Genomic DNA, 17,347 nt, shown 5'->3' on the forward strand with positions numbered 1-17,347 from the left:
TTTGCTTTTCATTTTTTGTATAGATCACACTTAATGCATAGTTATGAGTTTATAGTGATAAAGGTAGCAAAGTATGACTTTGTATTAGATTTCTTTCTGATAAAATGTTTTGCTTCTCTTCCTTGACTCTGTCTTAAAGAAGAATCATTTCTTTCTTCAAATTTGTAGTTCAGAAAAACTGACCTTTCAATTTGTATAAATCTCGTTCTTTTTTCTTTACTAGTGAAATCTGTGAGCTATATAGATGCTTAATAGTTGAAGACAGTGAATAGTTGAAGCATTTCTTTGAGGAATTTGATAGCTTTAGTTTCTATTACTGTGTAAAAACTTTTCTTAAATTTTATTAAATGAATTTTTTTTGCTACAGTGTATCATCGTAAAGTTTTCAAGAATTTCCTTTATGATTGTTCTACGAACATGATATTTCTTTGTTCATTTTTCCTAGGGAAGCATGGGTAGTATTACATGCATTGCTTGGAAAGGTGATACATTGGTTCTTGGAGATGTTGATGGAAATCTAAATTTTTGGGATTTGAAAGCCAGAGTATCTAGGTATTTATAATTGTTTATACTTGAGTGGATTCATGGATATGTATAGAAAGTAACTTAAATTTGCATAATAAATGTGAACTATTTTTATTTAGTTTTGCGATTTAAGATTTTGATTGGTATATAGAAAGTAACTTAAATTTATATAAGTATGGAAATTTTTGTTTTATAACTTTATTTGTCATAGAAGCATAAACATTAAATTTGTTGCTTTGTCACAACTGCTTACCAACTTGTAAAGTGGACATGAGCTAATAATCCTTTAATATTGTTCTTGAGAACGTCTTAGATCAGAAATTTTACAAGGAGACAATGATATTCTTTACGAATAGGGATATTCATGCCTTTAACTGAAGTGGCAATCTCTCTATTAGGGAAATAAAATTAGAAACAGATCAGTGATAGACACTATGATATTGGATTTGACTGCTAATTTAATGCTGATAATTTTTTTTTTTAACATTTAAGTCATTTTTTGGAAATCTAATACCCTCAGATAATTGTGCTTATTTTTTCAGAGGAATACCAACACACCGAAGTTGGGTGAGGAAGATCCGATTTGCCCCTGGTAAAGGAAACCAAAAATTAATAGCTATGTATAATGATGGAGCTGAAGTCTGGGATACTAAAGAAGTAGGCATCTGTTTTGTTATTTTCTCTTCCATACTTATGTGTTAAGTTCTTACTTAGTAAAACTAAAATGTAAATACAAGAAGCTGTCTACTTTTTACTAACAGTGATAGACACTTAAACATATATATTTATGATTATTGATGAAAGCTGTGATCCTTGTCAGATTTGTTAAACCAAATTTTTATTCTTTCAACTCAAAAAATATTGACTTTATAGTACCTTTTCACTCTGGATATGAATGACAGTGTCAGTTTCAGTTTTACCACTGTCATTTGGTGGTTTTGAAATGCATCCTGAATATGAATGATAGAATGCTAAAAGACCAGGCAATTTTAAATTTGCCATGTATAATTTACCGTAGTTACTGTCTTCAGTTGCTTTTCCTGGAACAATTGATTCAGCATACACATCTTCATCTTACTGACAATTGTATTCACTTTCCAAGGTTCAGATGGTAAGCAGTTTAAGAAGTGGAAGAAATGTCACCTTCCGAATATTGGATGTGGATTGGTGTACATCAGATAAAGTGATCTTAGCATCAGATGACGGATGTATTAGAGTCCTAGAGATGTCAATGAAATCAGCATGCTTTAGAATGGATGAACAAGAACTAACAGGTATGTTGGATTAGCCAAGTAATAGTTCATAGGGCAAGTATGTTTTAATGCCTTTTCCTTTTTGCTTTGGTCTTCCATCTTTTAGAAAGAAGTTTATTTTTTAAGGTATATTGATAGATTAGACTGTTTTTAGGAGTGTTTAGTTCAGAGTAATGTATTGATGTTGAATCAGACTAATCTTTCTGTTTTTGAGTTGCAATAAACATTTAAACTGTAGACTCCAAGAAATTCTGCATAGCATATTTCTTAGCTGTTCCTTTTTTGAAATGTCTTGTCCATAAAAAAGTAAGACATTTACATGAATAAAAATGGTTTCTTTGCTATGTAAGACAGCACTTGAGTATATGAATTTAGTATTAATGTTTGAACTAGGTTACATCCAAAGTCCTTTGTAACGATCATTCTGTGATGATTGGTATTTTAAGTATTGTTCTTTATTTCCCTTTTGACTGAAAATCATTAAAAAGACATTTTCAGTTTTGCCATGCATCTTAAAATTTGGATCCTGTTCATTGACTTATTGAATAAATAGCCAAAGCATAAATGCTTTCTGCAGATTTTGGTTATGCCTTACTTTTTGCAGTTACCTTGCAGTGTACTTTGTATTTGTACAGTAATAACAGTTATGCAGATTGTGGTTCCTGTGTAAATTGTTCTAGATCAAATCACTTCCCTCTACATCAGCTCGTACTGTCTTCTCCACTTTTTCTGAAATCATCCCTTTCATTATTTCTTACAGCCCTGTAGTATTCCATCACATATATATTTTGTTAAGCCATTAAACAGTTCATGGGCACCCCTCTGGCTTACAGTTCTTTGACACTTTTCCACTATAAAAAGAGCTTCTATAAATCATATAGGTCTTTTCCCTCTCGTATAGCTCTAGTATTTGTATCACTGGATTAATGTGTATGCAGAGTTCAGTAATGTTTTTTTTATCGTAATTCCAAATTGCTTTCCAGAGTGGCTAGACTAATTCATAACTCCATCAACAGGGCATCAATGCACCTGTCTTCCCAGAGCCCCCACAGCATTTCTCATTTTCGTTTTTAACCACCTTTGCCATTCTGATGGTTATGAGGTTGAACCTCAGAGTAGCTTTAATTTGTATTTCTTTAATTATTATTGATTTGGAGTATTTTTTTATATGGCTGTTTATTGATAGCATAGATTTCCTCCTCTTAAAACTACCCTTTCATCCTTTTACATCCTTTGACCATTTATCAATTGGGGAATACATCTTATTCTTATGAATCTGAATAAATTCCTTATGTCTTGGAAATTAGACCTTTATTAAATAAACTTGATGCAAAGATTCCCCCATCTCAGCCCCCTCACCCCCCCCCCCACCCATTTATCTGTTTATCTTCTAATTTCAGCTTCATTGGTTTGGTTGAAAAACATTTTAAATTTTATATAATCAAAATTCTGATCTTCTCTGTCCCCTGGTCATGAACTCTTTTCCTATCTATAGATTTAACAACAGGTAATTCCTTCCTCCTTTAAAAATTTGTTTATGATGTCATACTTTATGTGTAAATCATGTATCAATATGAAACTTTTCTTGGTATAAGAGCATTCCATGTCTTTCTGCCAGACTGCTTTCCAGTTTTCCCAATAGTACTGAATTCTTACCCCAGTAGTTAAGGTTTAGGGGTTTAAATCACACTAGGTTACTGCGATTGTTTGCTTCTGAATACTGTGTACTTAATCTGTCCACTGATTGACCTCTATTTCTTAATCAGCCTCAAATCACTTTGATGATTACTGCTTTGTTGTATATTTTGAGATCTTCTACTGCTTGGCCCCCTTCCTTCTCACCTCTTTTCATTATTCCTTTAAGATTTTTGACTTTTTATTCTTCCAGATGAATTTTGGTTTTATTTTTTTCTAGCTCTATAAAGTAGTCTTTTAGTAGTTTGCTTTGTATTACAGTAAAGCAATTTAGTTAGTGTGATCTTTTTTGCTGTATAGGTATCACCTACCCACAATCAATTAATAGTTATCTCAAAATCTTTTTGAATCCTGTCTCCATGACCTAATATTTAGCTATGCTTTCCAGGTTTATATCTTCTGTAAAACTGCTAAGTCTTTCATCTACATGTTTTTCCAGTCATTTGTTAATTATGTTAAAAAATGTTAACTAGCACAAGGCCAATCCCAGATTCTGGAGCACTCCACTAGAATCGTTCCTAGGAGAATATTTGAGTCCTGTAATTCAGATAGTTCACAGTCTGTTACTAGACTATCTTTTAGCCTATATCACATGAATCTTGTCCATAAAGACATCTTGAGAGACTATAGTAGAACTTCAGCATTTTCTTCATCTTCCAGTGACTGTCAAAAAGAAAATGACATTAGTTGATATCACCTGTTCTTCAGTCTGTGTGTTCATTGCCTTTTTCTTTTAGAATGTTGACTAACCACCCATTTGAGAATGAACTTTTGCCAAGAGTCACAGTCACTTATATTTTGCAGCCTTATATTTTGCAGCCTTTTATTTTGCAAACCTTACTCTTTTTCCCGTTTTGAAAGTTGAAATGTTTGCCCATTTCCAGGCCTGTGTAATATATTCTGTTCTCCACCATTTTTCAGGATCACTGATAGAGGTTCAACAGTCATATCTGCTAGTTCATTTAGTACCTTGGGATATTATTTGTCTGGACCTCATGACCTGAATTTATTGCATCTTGGTGCTCTCTTATTATTTCCTTATTTATCTTATATGAAATTGATACTCCTAAATCACATCAGGTTGGTCATTCTCCTGCTCAAGAGATGTCGTTAGTGCCCTATTTCCTCCAGAATAAAGTATAAACAGCTGTTTGACATATCAGTCTCTTCACAATCTGACTCCGCTGTGTTTTTTCAGGCCAATTTCACTTTATTCTTCCCTATTTGCTTTATCTTTTGGTCAGACTGGCCTATTTACTGTTCTTTCCATGGCATGTTCTGTTTCTTCTCACCCTGTACTTGTTCACAGGAGGGTCTCCTGAGGCATAGAATGTGCTTCCTCCATCTCCTTTCGGAATTCTATCTTGTTCCAAGGTTCAACTCAAGTGCCAGAAATCTTTATTCTCCCACTTGGCAATACCTCTCTCCTACTTCTAAATTATTTTTTATTCATTTTTTATTTATTTCTGTACATGTTGTTTTCCCAGTAGAATTTAAGCTCCTTGAGGGCAGCAACTTGCCTGGCACCTAATATTTGCCTAATAAATGTTGACTTAAATTGTCCTTTGAGTCAGATTGTATTGAGGATGAGGATGAGGACAGTGACAGCAACAGTAGCTTACATTTATAGAATACTTTGTTTACCACACTTTGAACAGTTAAATTTTGTACTTTAATGTTTCAGATGAAAAAGTAAAATCCAGAGTTGTAAAAAGAAATTTACAGAATTGCAACTGTCAGTTGGTGTTTAGTTAGTTGCTAGTTTGAACAGGGAAAAAAAAATTTTAAGGTCTAATAATAATGTCTGAAAAGCCTGCCTATACATCTCCCATTTTAAATTTGAATTGAAAAGGCTCCAAGTCCAGAACAGTTTGTACTTATCAACTGACTATGAAATGGGAGCTCATCATATTAAGTCATATTTAATGCCGCATTTTAACATCTGACATACTGCCAAGCTAGAGATCATATTTTTCTTTTAAACTTTTCCTAATTTAAAAATGCATTTCCACCTAAGTCATTTTTGAAATCATTTAATCATGCAGTCTTAGCCACCCTTCCTCCTCCCCTAAAAAAAGTTAAAGTGGAGTATACACAACACACACTGTATTTTAAAACCCGTATAATATCCAACAAATCATAAAGGATAAAAAATAGCCAAGTTATTTTAAAAATAATAGGTAATATTTCCATACATTTAATCCAAGATACATGTTTTATTTATTCTTGAATAACTAGAAGCTCTGTGCCAATTCAGTACCATCCATTTCTGTGTTTACAAATCAGAGGTGAATATACTTTGGGGTGAATTGTTGGGAATTTTATATTTACATCAGAGATTTTGATGCATGCTTTTTTAAAGGTACAGAACAATAAGGAACTATAACAAAAGATAGTTTGAATCTGTTAGTGTCCTGTCTTTCATTCTAGGTCAAAATATCTTCTTTGATTCTGATTTCCCCAAAGAGAAGGTTATTAAAGTCCAAAGGAGAATCCTTGTTTAATGTACTTGGGACTATAGACTGGTATAGAAATTTATAGAATATTCCTTAGGCTGTCATTGCTAGCTATGAAAAGTAGCTACTCTTTAAATATGTAAAAATTGTTTTAATATTCTTCCTTTTAAAGCAGTGGCTGTAAAAATATGAATATTAGACTGCAGGGGAGGGAATAGGAAGATGTTTAATATGTAATTTTCATAAATGTTGACTTAGCTTCAAGGAGTATTAAACCATAACATTTCCTCATTGGCAGTGATCATTTATTGGAATAAGAATTACTGAGATGAGACTTTCAGTATCCACATAAACTTTTCCTACTGGTAATTGCCTCTTTTTCTTCTTTTCATTTTGGAGGCGCAAACACCAAAGCATGCCTCCGCTGTCTTCCAGCTGCAAGGTTGCTTTCTTCTGACCTTTTGTGTTTATTTGGTAGTTGCTTCCATTTCTGGCTGGTGGAATAGTTATTGTTCTCCTTGGCTTGAAATACTCGGTCTTTTACAGGCTTCCAATAACCTCAGGTTCATTTTAGGATTTTTAATACCTTACAAACCATTAGTATAAACAGGAGTAGGAATGATTTCGACCCCTTTTTATATTTATTTTGTTATTTCCTAACTTAGATAAGACCTCATAGGTAAATATATAGAGGTGTGGCTGTTACCTTTTAATTGCTAATCTCTGTATTTGAAAAGGAAAGTTTTTAGGTTGACTTTTCCTTTGCTGGGGAGGGATTAGTAGGAAGGAGGCTATCACTTTCACTTTGTCTTATAGTGATATGCCATCATTGAAGAAGTAACAATTATTTTATTTGGAAAGAAAACTTCCCTAGGTTTTTTTTTTAATTATAGTTAACAGTGTTACACTTCATAGACTTCATAAATATTAACAGCTTAAGAAGTTCTTGATATTGCTTTCCAAAAATCATCTTTTTTGTTTCGTCATAAGAATATAATCTCACTTTTTTTTTTTATAACATACCCTCCATTGCTCATCCTTCCATTAACATAATGGTGTGTGGTATATATAAGATTTTCTTTGAGCAATGCCAAGTGATCTTTTCCTATGGGTAGAATGCCATGTCCCATTTTGAAAACACTGCCTGATTTACTGTTATAATCTACTGCCCTCTCTTGTCTCTAGCATCATATGGTAATGTTTTTCCAAATGCTAATGTTTCATTGCTACCTATGTTCGTTTTTATATCAGTGTTTTGTCCTGAGTTTCTTACTAGTTACTTATTGGTACCATCCCAGATCTGAATTATTTCCTGAGATATAAAAAGTCAATGAATGGCATAAAAATGCACAGGATGTTGAGATATCTCAATGTTTGGAACAATGGATTTAAAAAAATTAATACAGAGTTTTAACTACCAGTTACTTTCAATTCATTTAACATCTCTAAATACCCTGAATAAGAATTCTAGCTATCTTTGTAATGAGAATCGTTTCAAAAAAATTTAGGTTATAATATCCATAGTAAATTTTTGTTTTCCCGATCCATTTAAGGATACAACCAACATGTTGTATAATTTTAAATATCCTCAATAGTCTATATTGGTGTGATGACAGCAAAGCGGATAAAAGCCTATATAGAAATTCCTACAGAATATTTATTTAGAATTTTATTCATTCAATAAAGAAATTAAGGGTTTTTTTAATATATAGTAAGATCTGGCATGGCAAAATAGTGATTAATCTGGTGTTCTGAGAGAGGTACCAAACATACCAGTGCATGGGTTCCTAATTTTTTTATATCAGTTTACATTATAATTTTGTCAATTATGCATTGAATCTTTCTTTGCTGTGCCTTGGGCATTATTGTCCTTAGCAACATGATTTCTTATTGAGCCAAGTTATTTAGTGGATTAATGTGATCCAAAAGTGAAACTTGGCTTCATTGGTGAAGGAAGAAAATGCTAATGCAGTGTTAAACTTCATTTAGTAAACATTCAATGTTCATACTATAGGAAATGTTCATCTGCAGTGGTCAGAAGACATCTGGAATATTTTGCCCATTTCTGGGTATGGCACACGTTATTGAAAGGGGTTTTGTCAGATTAGGGTTTGTTATCCTAAAGAATAACCAGGAAATTGAGGAGTTGCATAAGGAAAGGTTGAAAGAACTCTGGCTTGCTTGGAGGAGAGAAGACAGGTCATATAAATTATAGTCTTCAGATACTTGAAGTTTTTATCTAATACCAGAGGAAGTAGATTTAAGTTGTGGGTACTCATGGGAGGACAGATTTTGGCTTTGTCAGTGGAAAGAGTTCAGCAAAGCAGTGAGCTTTACATCTTTTGAAATGTCATCTGTACTGCAGACATATTTAATGCATTGAGTAGAAGATTGACTTTACTAAGGCTCCGTAACTGCTTTTTATTTTTATTCTACATGTAGTCAGCTCTCAAAACAGTGTAAATCAGATATTGTTTTTCCATTGATATAAATAGAATCATGGGGTTTAGAAACGCAGGCTAGGACCTCAAATACCTAGTCCCATGCTATCATTTTGTCACATGAGGAAACTGAGGCCTCAAGCAGTTGTGTCTTTTAAGATCATAAGATAGAAGTATATTCTTGAGCAAGAACTTGATAGCTATCCTTTTTTATAGAAATGAAAACCAACATTGTGTTGGATACCTCTTATTTATGTAGCTCTTTAAGGTTCACAAAGTAATTTATCTAGATTGTCTTACTTGATTTCATTTGTTAATAATTTAGTTAGCTATTAACCAATAATGTGCCTGTAATACCACATGATATAAAGTTTTCTAAAGTACATAATCAATTCAACACACTTACATTAAGCATTTATTACTGTACTGGATGCTTATAATACAGAACCAAAAACAATATGGTCCTTGAGCCTAAGGAATGAATATTTTACTGAGAGAATACAACATGTACTTCTCACCTGTACATGTAAGAGGTAGAGGAGAGAAGGAACACTTGCAATTGAAAGGAGTAAGGGAAGCCTAAATTGAGAAGGTAGCATATTGGAGCTGAGCCTTAGAGAAAACAAGCATTGTGAGTGGCAGATGGGAAGAAGTAGGAGGTCCAGGCATGGGAGGAGCAAATGCACGGAAAGGTGAGATGGGATGTTCAGTGTGGGTGACAGCTAAAGGGAGTAGTTTGACTCATACTAGAGTAGAGTTAATGAAGGAGAGTAATGTTTAAAAGGAAGAAAGATGCCTGGCACTTAGATGTTTCTCGATTGATTGTAATAGATACCTAAATGCTTATTGATTAATTAATTGGAGCTGGGCTGTGGAGATAACATCATCTATTGGCAAAAGCCCTTGCCTTAGCATCAGGAAGGAATCAGATTCATATCTTCTCTCAGGAACTTATTGGCTGTGTAGTATTGGGTGAGACACTCAAACGTTTTGAGCTTCAGTTTCCTCTTCTGTGAAATACCTGTTTGTAATGCTTACTTCACAAGGTTGTCAGGATCCACTGGGATTAGGTATGCCATATATGTAGAAGGCTTCAAAAACTTTAAATCTCTAGCAGATGTCACTTATTATCTAATTTTTCTTAACTTTCTGGATGGAATTCAGATATGAATAATCTAAGGATTATTATGTTATTCTCCTGTTATTATTTTGTGTTAGTGTCCTGCAGACTATTGCAAAGATGTCTCAAATGATCACTTTTTATAACTGAATAAGAGTTTTGGAAAGTAATTTCATCTTCTATGGACTCAATGAAAGCATGTTCAAGATGACTCCAGTGGCAAAACAGGGCAATGAGAATGACATGTACATTTTTCTCTTCCCGTGTAATTTTAATTCCTTCTGCTCAGTCCCTTTTCAAAAGCTTTTAAATCCCTGTAATTTGGATATTATGGATATTCAGTTTGGTTACATCTATTAAAAACATTCTTAAATTTTTGAGAGAAGGGGACATATTTGACAGAGAGCATAGAGATAGAAACAACAAGATTTGGCAGTTGATTTATTAAGCCTTGAGAAGGAAGAGTCAAATACAACACTGCAGCACTTGCTGTACTTTGACATATTCTTCCTGGTCCCTAGGACTATGTGAGTTGCTCCCTGTTGCCCCTTTCAGACTCTTCTTTTACCACCATCGCTCAATAACCTCTCCTCTTTTGACTTTCATTCAGTGTATAGACACTGTATTACCTAATCAGAATTCTGGTAGATACTGTCAGTCACCCTACAGGATACTTCCCCTTTCTTCCTGGAGTTCAGTGCCTGGCCTCAGAGTCTTTCTTCTTCAACTCCTACCCTATACTAAGGGACAGACATGTTGATACTCCCTCAAAACACCTTAACCTCATGGGTCCTTAGCTTACCTGTTTCACATTTTCTATTCCTCCCTACCTTAGCCATATATAAAGTTGTCATACATTTGATCTTCTCATCACACACAAGTGAACCACTTCCATATTTATGAGTTCTGAAATTCCCTTATTTGATTACAGTGTTTTCATTCCATCTTTCACTCTGCCTTGTAACCCCAAGTTCTAGTCTTTGTTCACACCATCACATCTAGTCCTTGAACCCTTTAATCCTCTCCCAGGCCATGAGCTCTGTACCAGCTACTCTCTTCTTTTCCTCATCTTTGACCTCTTGGTGAACTGGTTCATCTCTACATTATCTTCTTGAGTTTTTTGCCCCATTATCATACTACTAAACTTGTCTGCAAAGTCTTAGCCTTGGAACTTCAGGCACTCTTATCATCTCCTGCCTTCAGTTGTATATACATGCTGTTGGACGAAGCTGGAGAAAATCATAGAACTATGCTGACTGGCCCTCACTATTGCAGGGCAATCCTTTAATACCTCCCTAACTGATTCTCTGTCCTGCTCACTACAGCAGCTCTTCCAAACCTTTTCATCCCTCCTTAAATCTTACCTCTTACTCTCAGCTGAGAACCTTCTCTTGTATTTCACTGGAAAAAAATATTGAGACCATTTGCTGAGAACTCCTTCATGACCTCTCCTTTTGCCAGTCTTTTCTCCACACCTGTCTCACATGAACAGGTGATCTTTCGCCTTGCCAAAGTAAACCTCTGCGCGTGCAAAAGTGATCCCGTTCCATCCCATTTTCTCCAGCAGACTGACGCTCTGTCATCCACATTCTCTCTTCTCAGTCTCTCCCATTCTGCTGGCTGCTTCCCTATTGACTAGAAATAGGTGCATGTTTACCCTGTCCTCAAAAACCCTCACTTGATCCATCCATCCCTGCTAGTTATTTACTCTTATCCCTCGTCTCTTTTGTGGCCGAGCTCCTTGAGAAGGCTGTCTCAAATTAGTACCTCTGCTTCTTCTCACAACTCTATACAGTTTGGCTTCTGACCTCATCATTCAACTGAAACCACCCTCTCCAAAGTTACTAATGATTTCTCAATTGTCAGACTTAAGGACATTCCTCAGTCCTCATACTTCTTGACTTCTCTACAACCTTTGACAGCATTGATCACCTTCTTGAAAATCTCAACTTTTCCTGACACTCTTCTTTCCTTCTTTCTCTCTGATCACTCCTCAGTTTCCTTTACTGGACTTTTATCCAAGTCATACCCACTAACAATTGATGTCCCAGACCTCTCCTCTTTTCCCTCTACTGTTTTGTTTGGTGATTTCATCAGTTCCCATGGATTCAATTGTCACACTTTTTCAAATGATTCCCAATTTTCCACCCCTAGTTTTCCTCCTGACCTCCAGGCTCACATCTCTCATGTCTCAAACTAAATGTCCCATAGACATATGAAGTTCAAAATGCCCAAAATTGAATTCATTATCTTTCTCTCCTTCATCTTATTTATTACTATGAAGGGACCACCATCCTCCCATTCATCTGGGCTTATTACCTAGGTGTCATCCTTCAGTATCCCTCACTCCTCTGTCATATCCAGCCTGTTGCCAAGATGTATTGATTTTATCTCCATGACATCTCTCATATCCACCCTCTTCTCTCCTCTCACACTTCCACCACCCTGGTGAAGATCTTTATTACCTTATGCCTGACCTATTACAATAGCCTTCTGGTTGGTCTGCCTGCTGCAAGTCTCTTCCCTCAGTTCATCCTCCACTCAGCAGTCAAAGTGACCTTCCTGCAGTGCAGGTCTGACATTTTCATGTCAGTTCCCCAGCCTGTCCACTCAATAACCTGTAGCGGTGTCTGATCACCTCCAAATCCTCTGTTTGACATTCAGAGCCCTTTATAACCTACTCTCCCCTGCCCCGTTTACTGTGTGATCCAGGGATACTTGACTCCTTGCTTTTCTTTCCATGAGTCAACCTGTCTTTTGGCATTTTCACTGGCCATCCCCCATTCCCAGATTGCTCTCTTTCCTCATCTCCACCTTCTCCTGCCTTTCCCAGTCTCCCTTAATTTTAGTGCTGTTTCTCTGTTGATTATCTCCAATTTATCCTGCATTTGTCTTTTTTGTATGCAATTGTTTACATTTTATTTCCCCTATTAGACTGTGAGTTTCTTAAGAGTAAGAACTGTCTTTTACTGTTCTTAGTATCTTCAGTATTTAGCACAGCACCTAGCATAATAGGCACTAAATAAATGGTAATCAGCGACTACCTGACTGACACTGAGGTTGCTAACCTAGGTGATTAATAGGGTAGGAAAGTTAAATAATACAAAATAGTAACAGGAAAGTTGAAAAGAGGGGTGAGTTTGGAGTGAAAGATAATGTTTCTTTTGGACCTGTTGAATTTGAGATGGCTATAGGCCACCTAATTTTTGTTGTTTAAGAGAAAATTGGAAATACACATGATTTTAACTCAGTAGAGATACTAGGACTCATTGTATCATTCTGAAAATCATTACTATAGAGATGATAATTATGCCCATAGGAGCTGGTGAGATCACCAAGTGAGAGAGTTTAAAAGAGAAACGAGAAGAGCACCCAAGACTGAGCCGTGCAGGAGACCCGCAGTTAGTGGACATGGCATGGATGAACATTGAGCTAAGACATCTAAGAAGGAAGAATCAAACAGGTGGATAGAGGAGCAAGAGAGAGCAGTGTCACAAAAACCCCAGAAGAGAGTGCCCAGGAATAGATGTCAGAGAATGGAGAGGTCAAGAAGGATAACAGCTGAGAAAAAGTAATTATATTTGTGCATTAAGAATTCATTAGTATCTTTAGAAAAAAGTTTCAATCTAATGATGATATCAGGAGACAGATTGCAAAGACATCAGGAGAGAGGAAGTGGCGATATGAATTTTTCTTCTGGAATTTAGCAGAGGACAGGAGTGATAGAGGACAGTAGCAGAAATGGTAGAATTATGTAAACTTTTTTTAAAGGATGGGAAAGACATGGATATTTTGTAGACAGAGAAAGAATGAGTAATTAAGAGAGTGGGGGATGATAAAGGGGATAGGCTGTTGGAGAAGACGGGAGGTGATGGAATTAAGGGTGCGTGTGGTGGAGTTAGCTGTGGTGAGGAGAAGGACCACCTCTATATCAGATAACTGCAGTTTATTTAAAAATTGTTGGCATAGGGATATGTGATGTCAAAGGGCTATGACATAAGTAGTGAAGAAGAAACCATCAGCAAATAGCCTCAGTGTTTTTGGTGAAGTCTGAAGTGAGATCCTTAGCTGAGAGGATGTGAGAGGGAGTGCCATAGGAGGCCTGGCACAGTTATTGTGCAGATGGAAACCGAATATTGCTTAGTGGGGAGAAGTATTGCCTTGCTGCATTGAGCTCCCAGTTGGGATTATGTGACAAATTTGTAGTGAATCCAGTTTGCATTAATAGGCAACTTCCTCCAGCTATGTTCAGTCCTATAGGAGCAGGAGCAAAGGAGGCAGATGGTGGAAATGAGCTCAAGCTGTTTTGAAAGCTGGGATTGCTGATCAAAGCGATTGACTATAGAGTAGAGTTAAGGTAGTTTACCAAGAGATTGAGAAGGGTAAGGGAGAGGAATCAGTGTTGGGGTGATGGCCTAGGAAAGCACCAAGGGTTAGAAGGATCAGAAACTGTGATAAAAATTAAGAATAGTGTTAAGGGTCAAAAGACATAGGGAGAAATGAAATGACAAAAGATTATGATCACATGGAGGGATTTCAGAGTTCATGAATATAGGAGTGAAACACTAGTATGGTTGATGGCAAGCTTAAGGGTGTGACCATCCTTGTATAGAGCTGGAGTGGAGGAGTAGTTGTGGAAATTGAGAAGAATAAAAAAGTGGGAAGTTAGCATATTTCAGGGAACATGAAAAACATGCAAATTGAAGTCTGCTGGTATGAGGGTATGAGTTGAGGTAGAGAAGAAGACTGTGTGTGAGGTATTGAACTCATTGAGAAATGAAAAAGAAGGTCTTGGAAGTCAATCAACAGTGACCACCAGGATCTGGATTAGTGATAAATCTGAATAGGGTAAGACTTGGAAGAGGAAAAGCGTCTGAGTGATGGTGGTAGAAGGAAAGTCTGAAGCTGGTAATGGAGGAATATTCTGACTCCCCCGTTGGGACCAGTGAGTCTAGTGATAAGAGAGAAGGTTTGTTCTGAACTGGAAAGGGTGGCCATGGACACAGTACTGTAAGGAGTGAGCCAGGTCTCATCTAGTGCCACACGATGGAAGGGTAAGAAAGAAAGAGATTTCAAATCAAAGGAAGTTTAATTATGGAAAAGGCAGTCAGCTATGGAATGGGACATGTGGGGGGTACAGGTGAAGTGAATGGAAATGAGGAAGCAGACTGGTGAGGTTGGGTAAGGAATTACTTTGGCAGTTGGTGGTTCAGTGTCATTGGAACAGGGAGATTTACTGGGGAGAATAGTATACTAACCATTGGACAATAAATCTAGTTTTAGTGGATGGGGAGGGGTCCACAGAGGGAGGCCTTAACCCTGTGATGGTGTTGCTCTGTTCGGGCAGGTAGGAGCAGTAAATGGTATGTTCTGACACTACTTTACACTAGATGGTGGTGAGCAAAGCTTTTTATGTAGTAATGCTATGTTTCCAGTGTGTGTGTGTATATATATATATATATATATATATATATATATATATATATATATATATATATATAGTCTGTGGCATTTTCAATGATGTTTTGGCGGGGGAAGTTGGGTGAGAGAGAGAGAGAAAGAGAAAGAAATCAGAGTCTTTATTTCATTTATTGGTTCCTGAAATACAGTGCCCAGTTTGTTTTTTAATTATGGTTTTCAGGGAATTAATTTAATCCATCAGTGATCTGTTCTTGGTCTATTTTCCATCTTATATTGTCTTTTCTTTTTTTTCCAAGCATTTGATTTTATTCTGAATATTTGCTTCTTACTTATGGAGTCATTGGCTTCTGTTTGTTCCCCTCTAGTTTTTAAGGAATTTATTGCTTTCTCTTGAACTATTGCCCTTGCATTTCTTTGCTCTTGAGCCTTAATGTCTTCTAGGTTTTTATGTATTGTTTTTCCTTTTAGTCTCTGATGGAAAATCAAAGCCCTTTCTCAGTCACAGTCCTAGAAAAAACTGTCTATACACATTTGTTGTCTCCACTTCCTCTCCTCTAACTCACCTCTTAATCCTTTGTAATCCTATTTCCAACCTTATCACTGAACTGAAATTATGTTCTCCAGTGTTACCAATCTCTTAATTTTCAAATTTTATGGTCTTTTCTCAGTCCTCATCTTTGAGGTCTCCACAGCATTTGATACTGTTGATCACCCTTTTCTTTCAGTTAATCATTCTTCCTTTCTCTGCATTTATGTAATGCTACTTTATCCTTGTTCTGCTACTTGTCTGACTGCACTATCTTATTTTTATTTGCTGGATCATCAGTTAAACCACAAGAGAAAACTAGATCTATGAATCATCTGCAGAGACAATTATGAAACCACAGGTGCTGATGAAAGAGTAGATACAAGGTGCTGGGCCAGAGCTTTGGGATACATCCAGTTTTCTCCTCTGGTTTTAGTTCAGCATTATTAACTATCTCTTGGATATTTCAAATTGGTTGTTGTGGAAGCATCTCGGATTCAATGTATTCAAAACAGAAATTATTCTTTTCTCCCCAAAACCCACCCCTTTTCCAAATTTATCTATTTCTTTTTTTTAGTATGTAATTTATTTTTCAGTTCTTAACATTCACTTCCACAAGAATTTGAATTCAAAATTTTCTCCCCATCTCTCCCCACCCCCACCCCAGGATAGCATGCACCCCATCTACCCCTTCCTCCAGTTTGTCCTCCCTTTTATTACCCACCCTTCTTCCATCCCCCTTCCTATTTTCCTGTAGGGCAAAATAGATTTCTATACTCCATTCTATATACATTGCCTATACAGCTTAATTTCCAGTTGCATGCTAAAAAAAATTTTTAACATTCGTTCTTAAAGCTTTGAGTTCCATATTCTCTCCCTCCCTCCCCACCCACCTTCATTGAGAAAACAAGTTATTTAATATAGGTCATACATGTGGAACAATGCAAAGCACTTCCATAATACTTATTCAGTGAGCTTTTGAATCTCCTTTTCCATTTGGCTAATTCTGCTTTTGAAAGCATCCTTCTCCTCATTGGCTTTTTGAACCTCTTTTGCCAATTGAGTTAGCCTATTTTTCAAGGTGTTATTTTCTTCAGCATTTTTTGGGGTCTCCTTTAGCAGGGTGTTTACTTGTTTTTCATGCTTTGCTTGCATGTCACTCATTTCTCTTCCCAGTTTTTCCTTCACTTCTCTAACTTGATTTTCAAAATCCTTTTTGAGCTCTTCCATGGCCTGAGCCCATTGAGTGGGCTGGGATACAGAGGCCTTGACTTCTGTGTGTTTCCCTGATGGTAAGCATTGTTCTTCCTCATCAGAAAGGAAGGGAGGAAATACCTGTTCACCAAGAAAGTAACCTTCTATAGTCTTATTTTTTTTTCCCTTTTCTAGGCATTTTCCCAGCCAGTGACTTGACTTCTGAGTGTCCTCTCCACCCCCACCTTGCCTCCAGATCCTCCCAGCCAGTGCTTGGGGTCTGAGATTCAAATGCTGCTTCCCAGCCTCAGGGCTTTGGGAAGGGGCAGGGCTGCTATTCAGCGTGAGATTAAGTTCAGGTGCTCAGGTTGGGGCAGGGCCGCCTCTCAGGCTCAGTTCCCTCAGGGGGTTTATGCAAAGACCTTCAACAATGGATCTGGGCTCCTGCCTGCTTGGGGAGCCCTGGTCTGCTCCCACCTCCACTGCTGCCTCCCGAGGGGGCCTGAGTTATGGGGGCACCCCACACCCCTCTCAACCCGCCAGAGAGACCCTCTCACCAACCCCTGGGTGGAGGGACCCATGTAGCCGCTGGAGATTTCGTCCCTGAAGCCTGCTCGGATCCGCTCCTTTCCGTGCCGCGCCGCCAAGGCAGGGTTGGGCTCTGTTCCGGGTCCGGGGCGCAAGGGACCTTTGGTGAGAGGTTTTCAGGCTCTCTG

General features: G+C 37.0%; 1 protein-coding gene across 3 annotated transcripts in view; it reads left to right on the top strand.

Moving 5' to 3' along the window:
• The window catches only part of WDR11 (WD repeat domain 11), an 83,743-nt gene that overhangs the window by 44,416 nt on the left and 21,980 nt on the right, over positions 1–17,347 (top strand). For all 3 annotated transcript variants that reach the window (XM_072624286.1, XM_072624278.1, XM_072624296.1), the window contains exons 17-19: positions 446–552; positions 1,068–1,182; positions 1,628–1,799. In XM_072624286.1, coding sequence (XP_072480387.1) covers positions 446–552; positions 1,068–1,182; positions 1,628–1,799 — 394 coding nt within the window. The remainder of the gene's footprint in view (positions 1–445; positions 553–1,067; positions 1,183–1,627; positions 1,800–17,347) is intronic.

The sequence above is a fragment of the Notamacropus eugenii genome, chromosome 1, assembly GCF_028372415.1.
Source record: "Notamacropus eugenii isolate mMacEug1 chromosome 1, mMacEug1.pri_v2, whole genome shotgun sequence".
Taxonomy (NCBI): Eukaryota; Metazoa; Chordata; class Mammalia; order Diprotodontia; family Macropodidae; genus Notamacropus; species Notamacropus eugenii.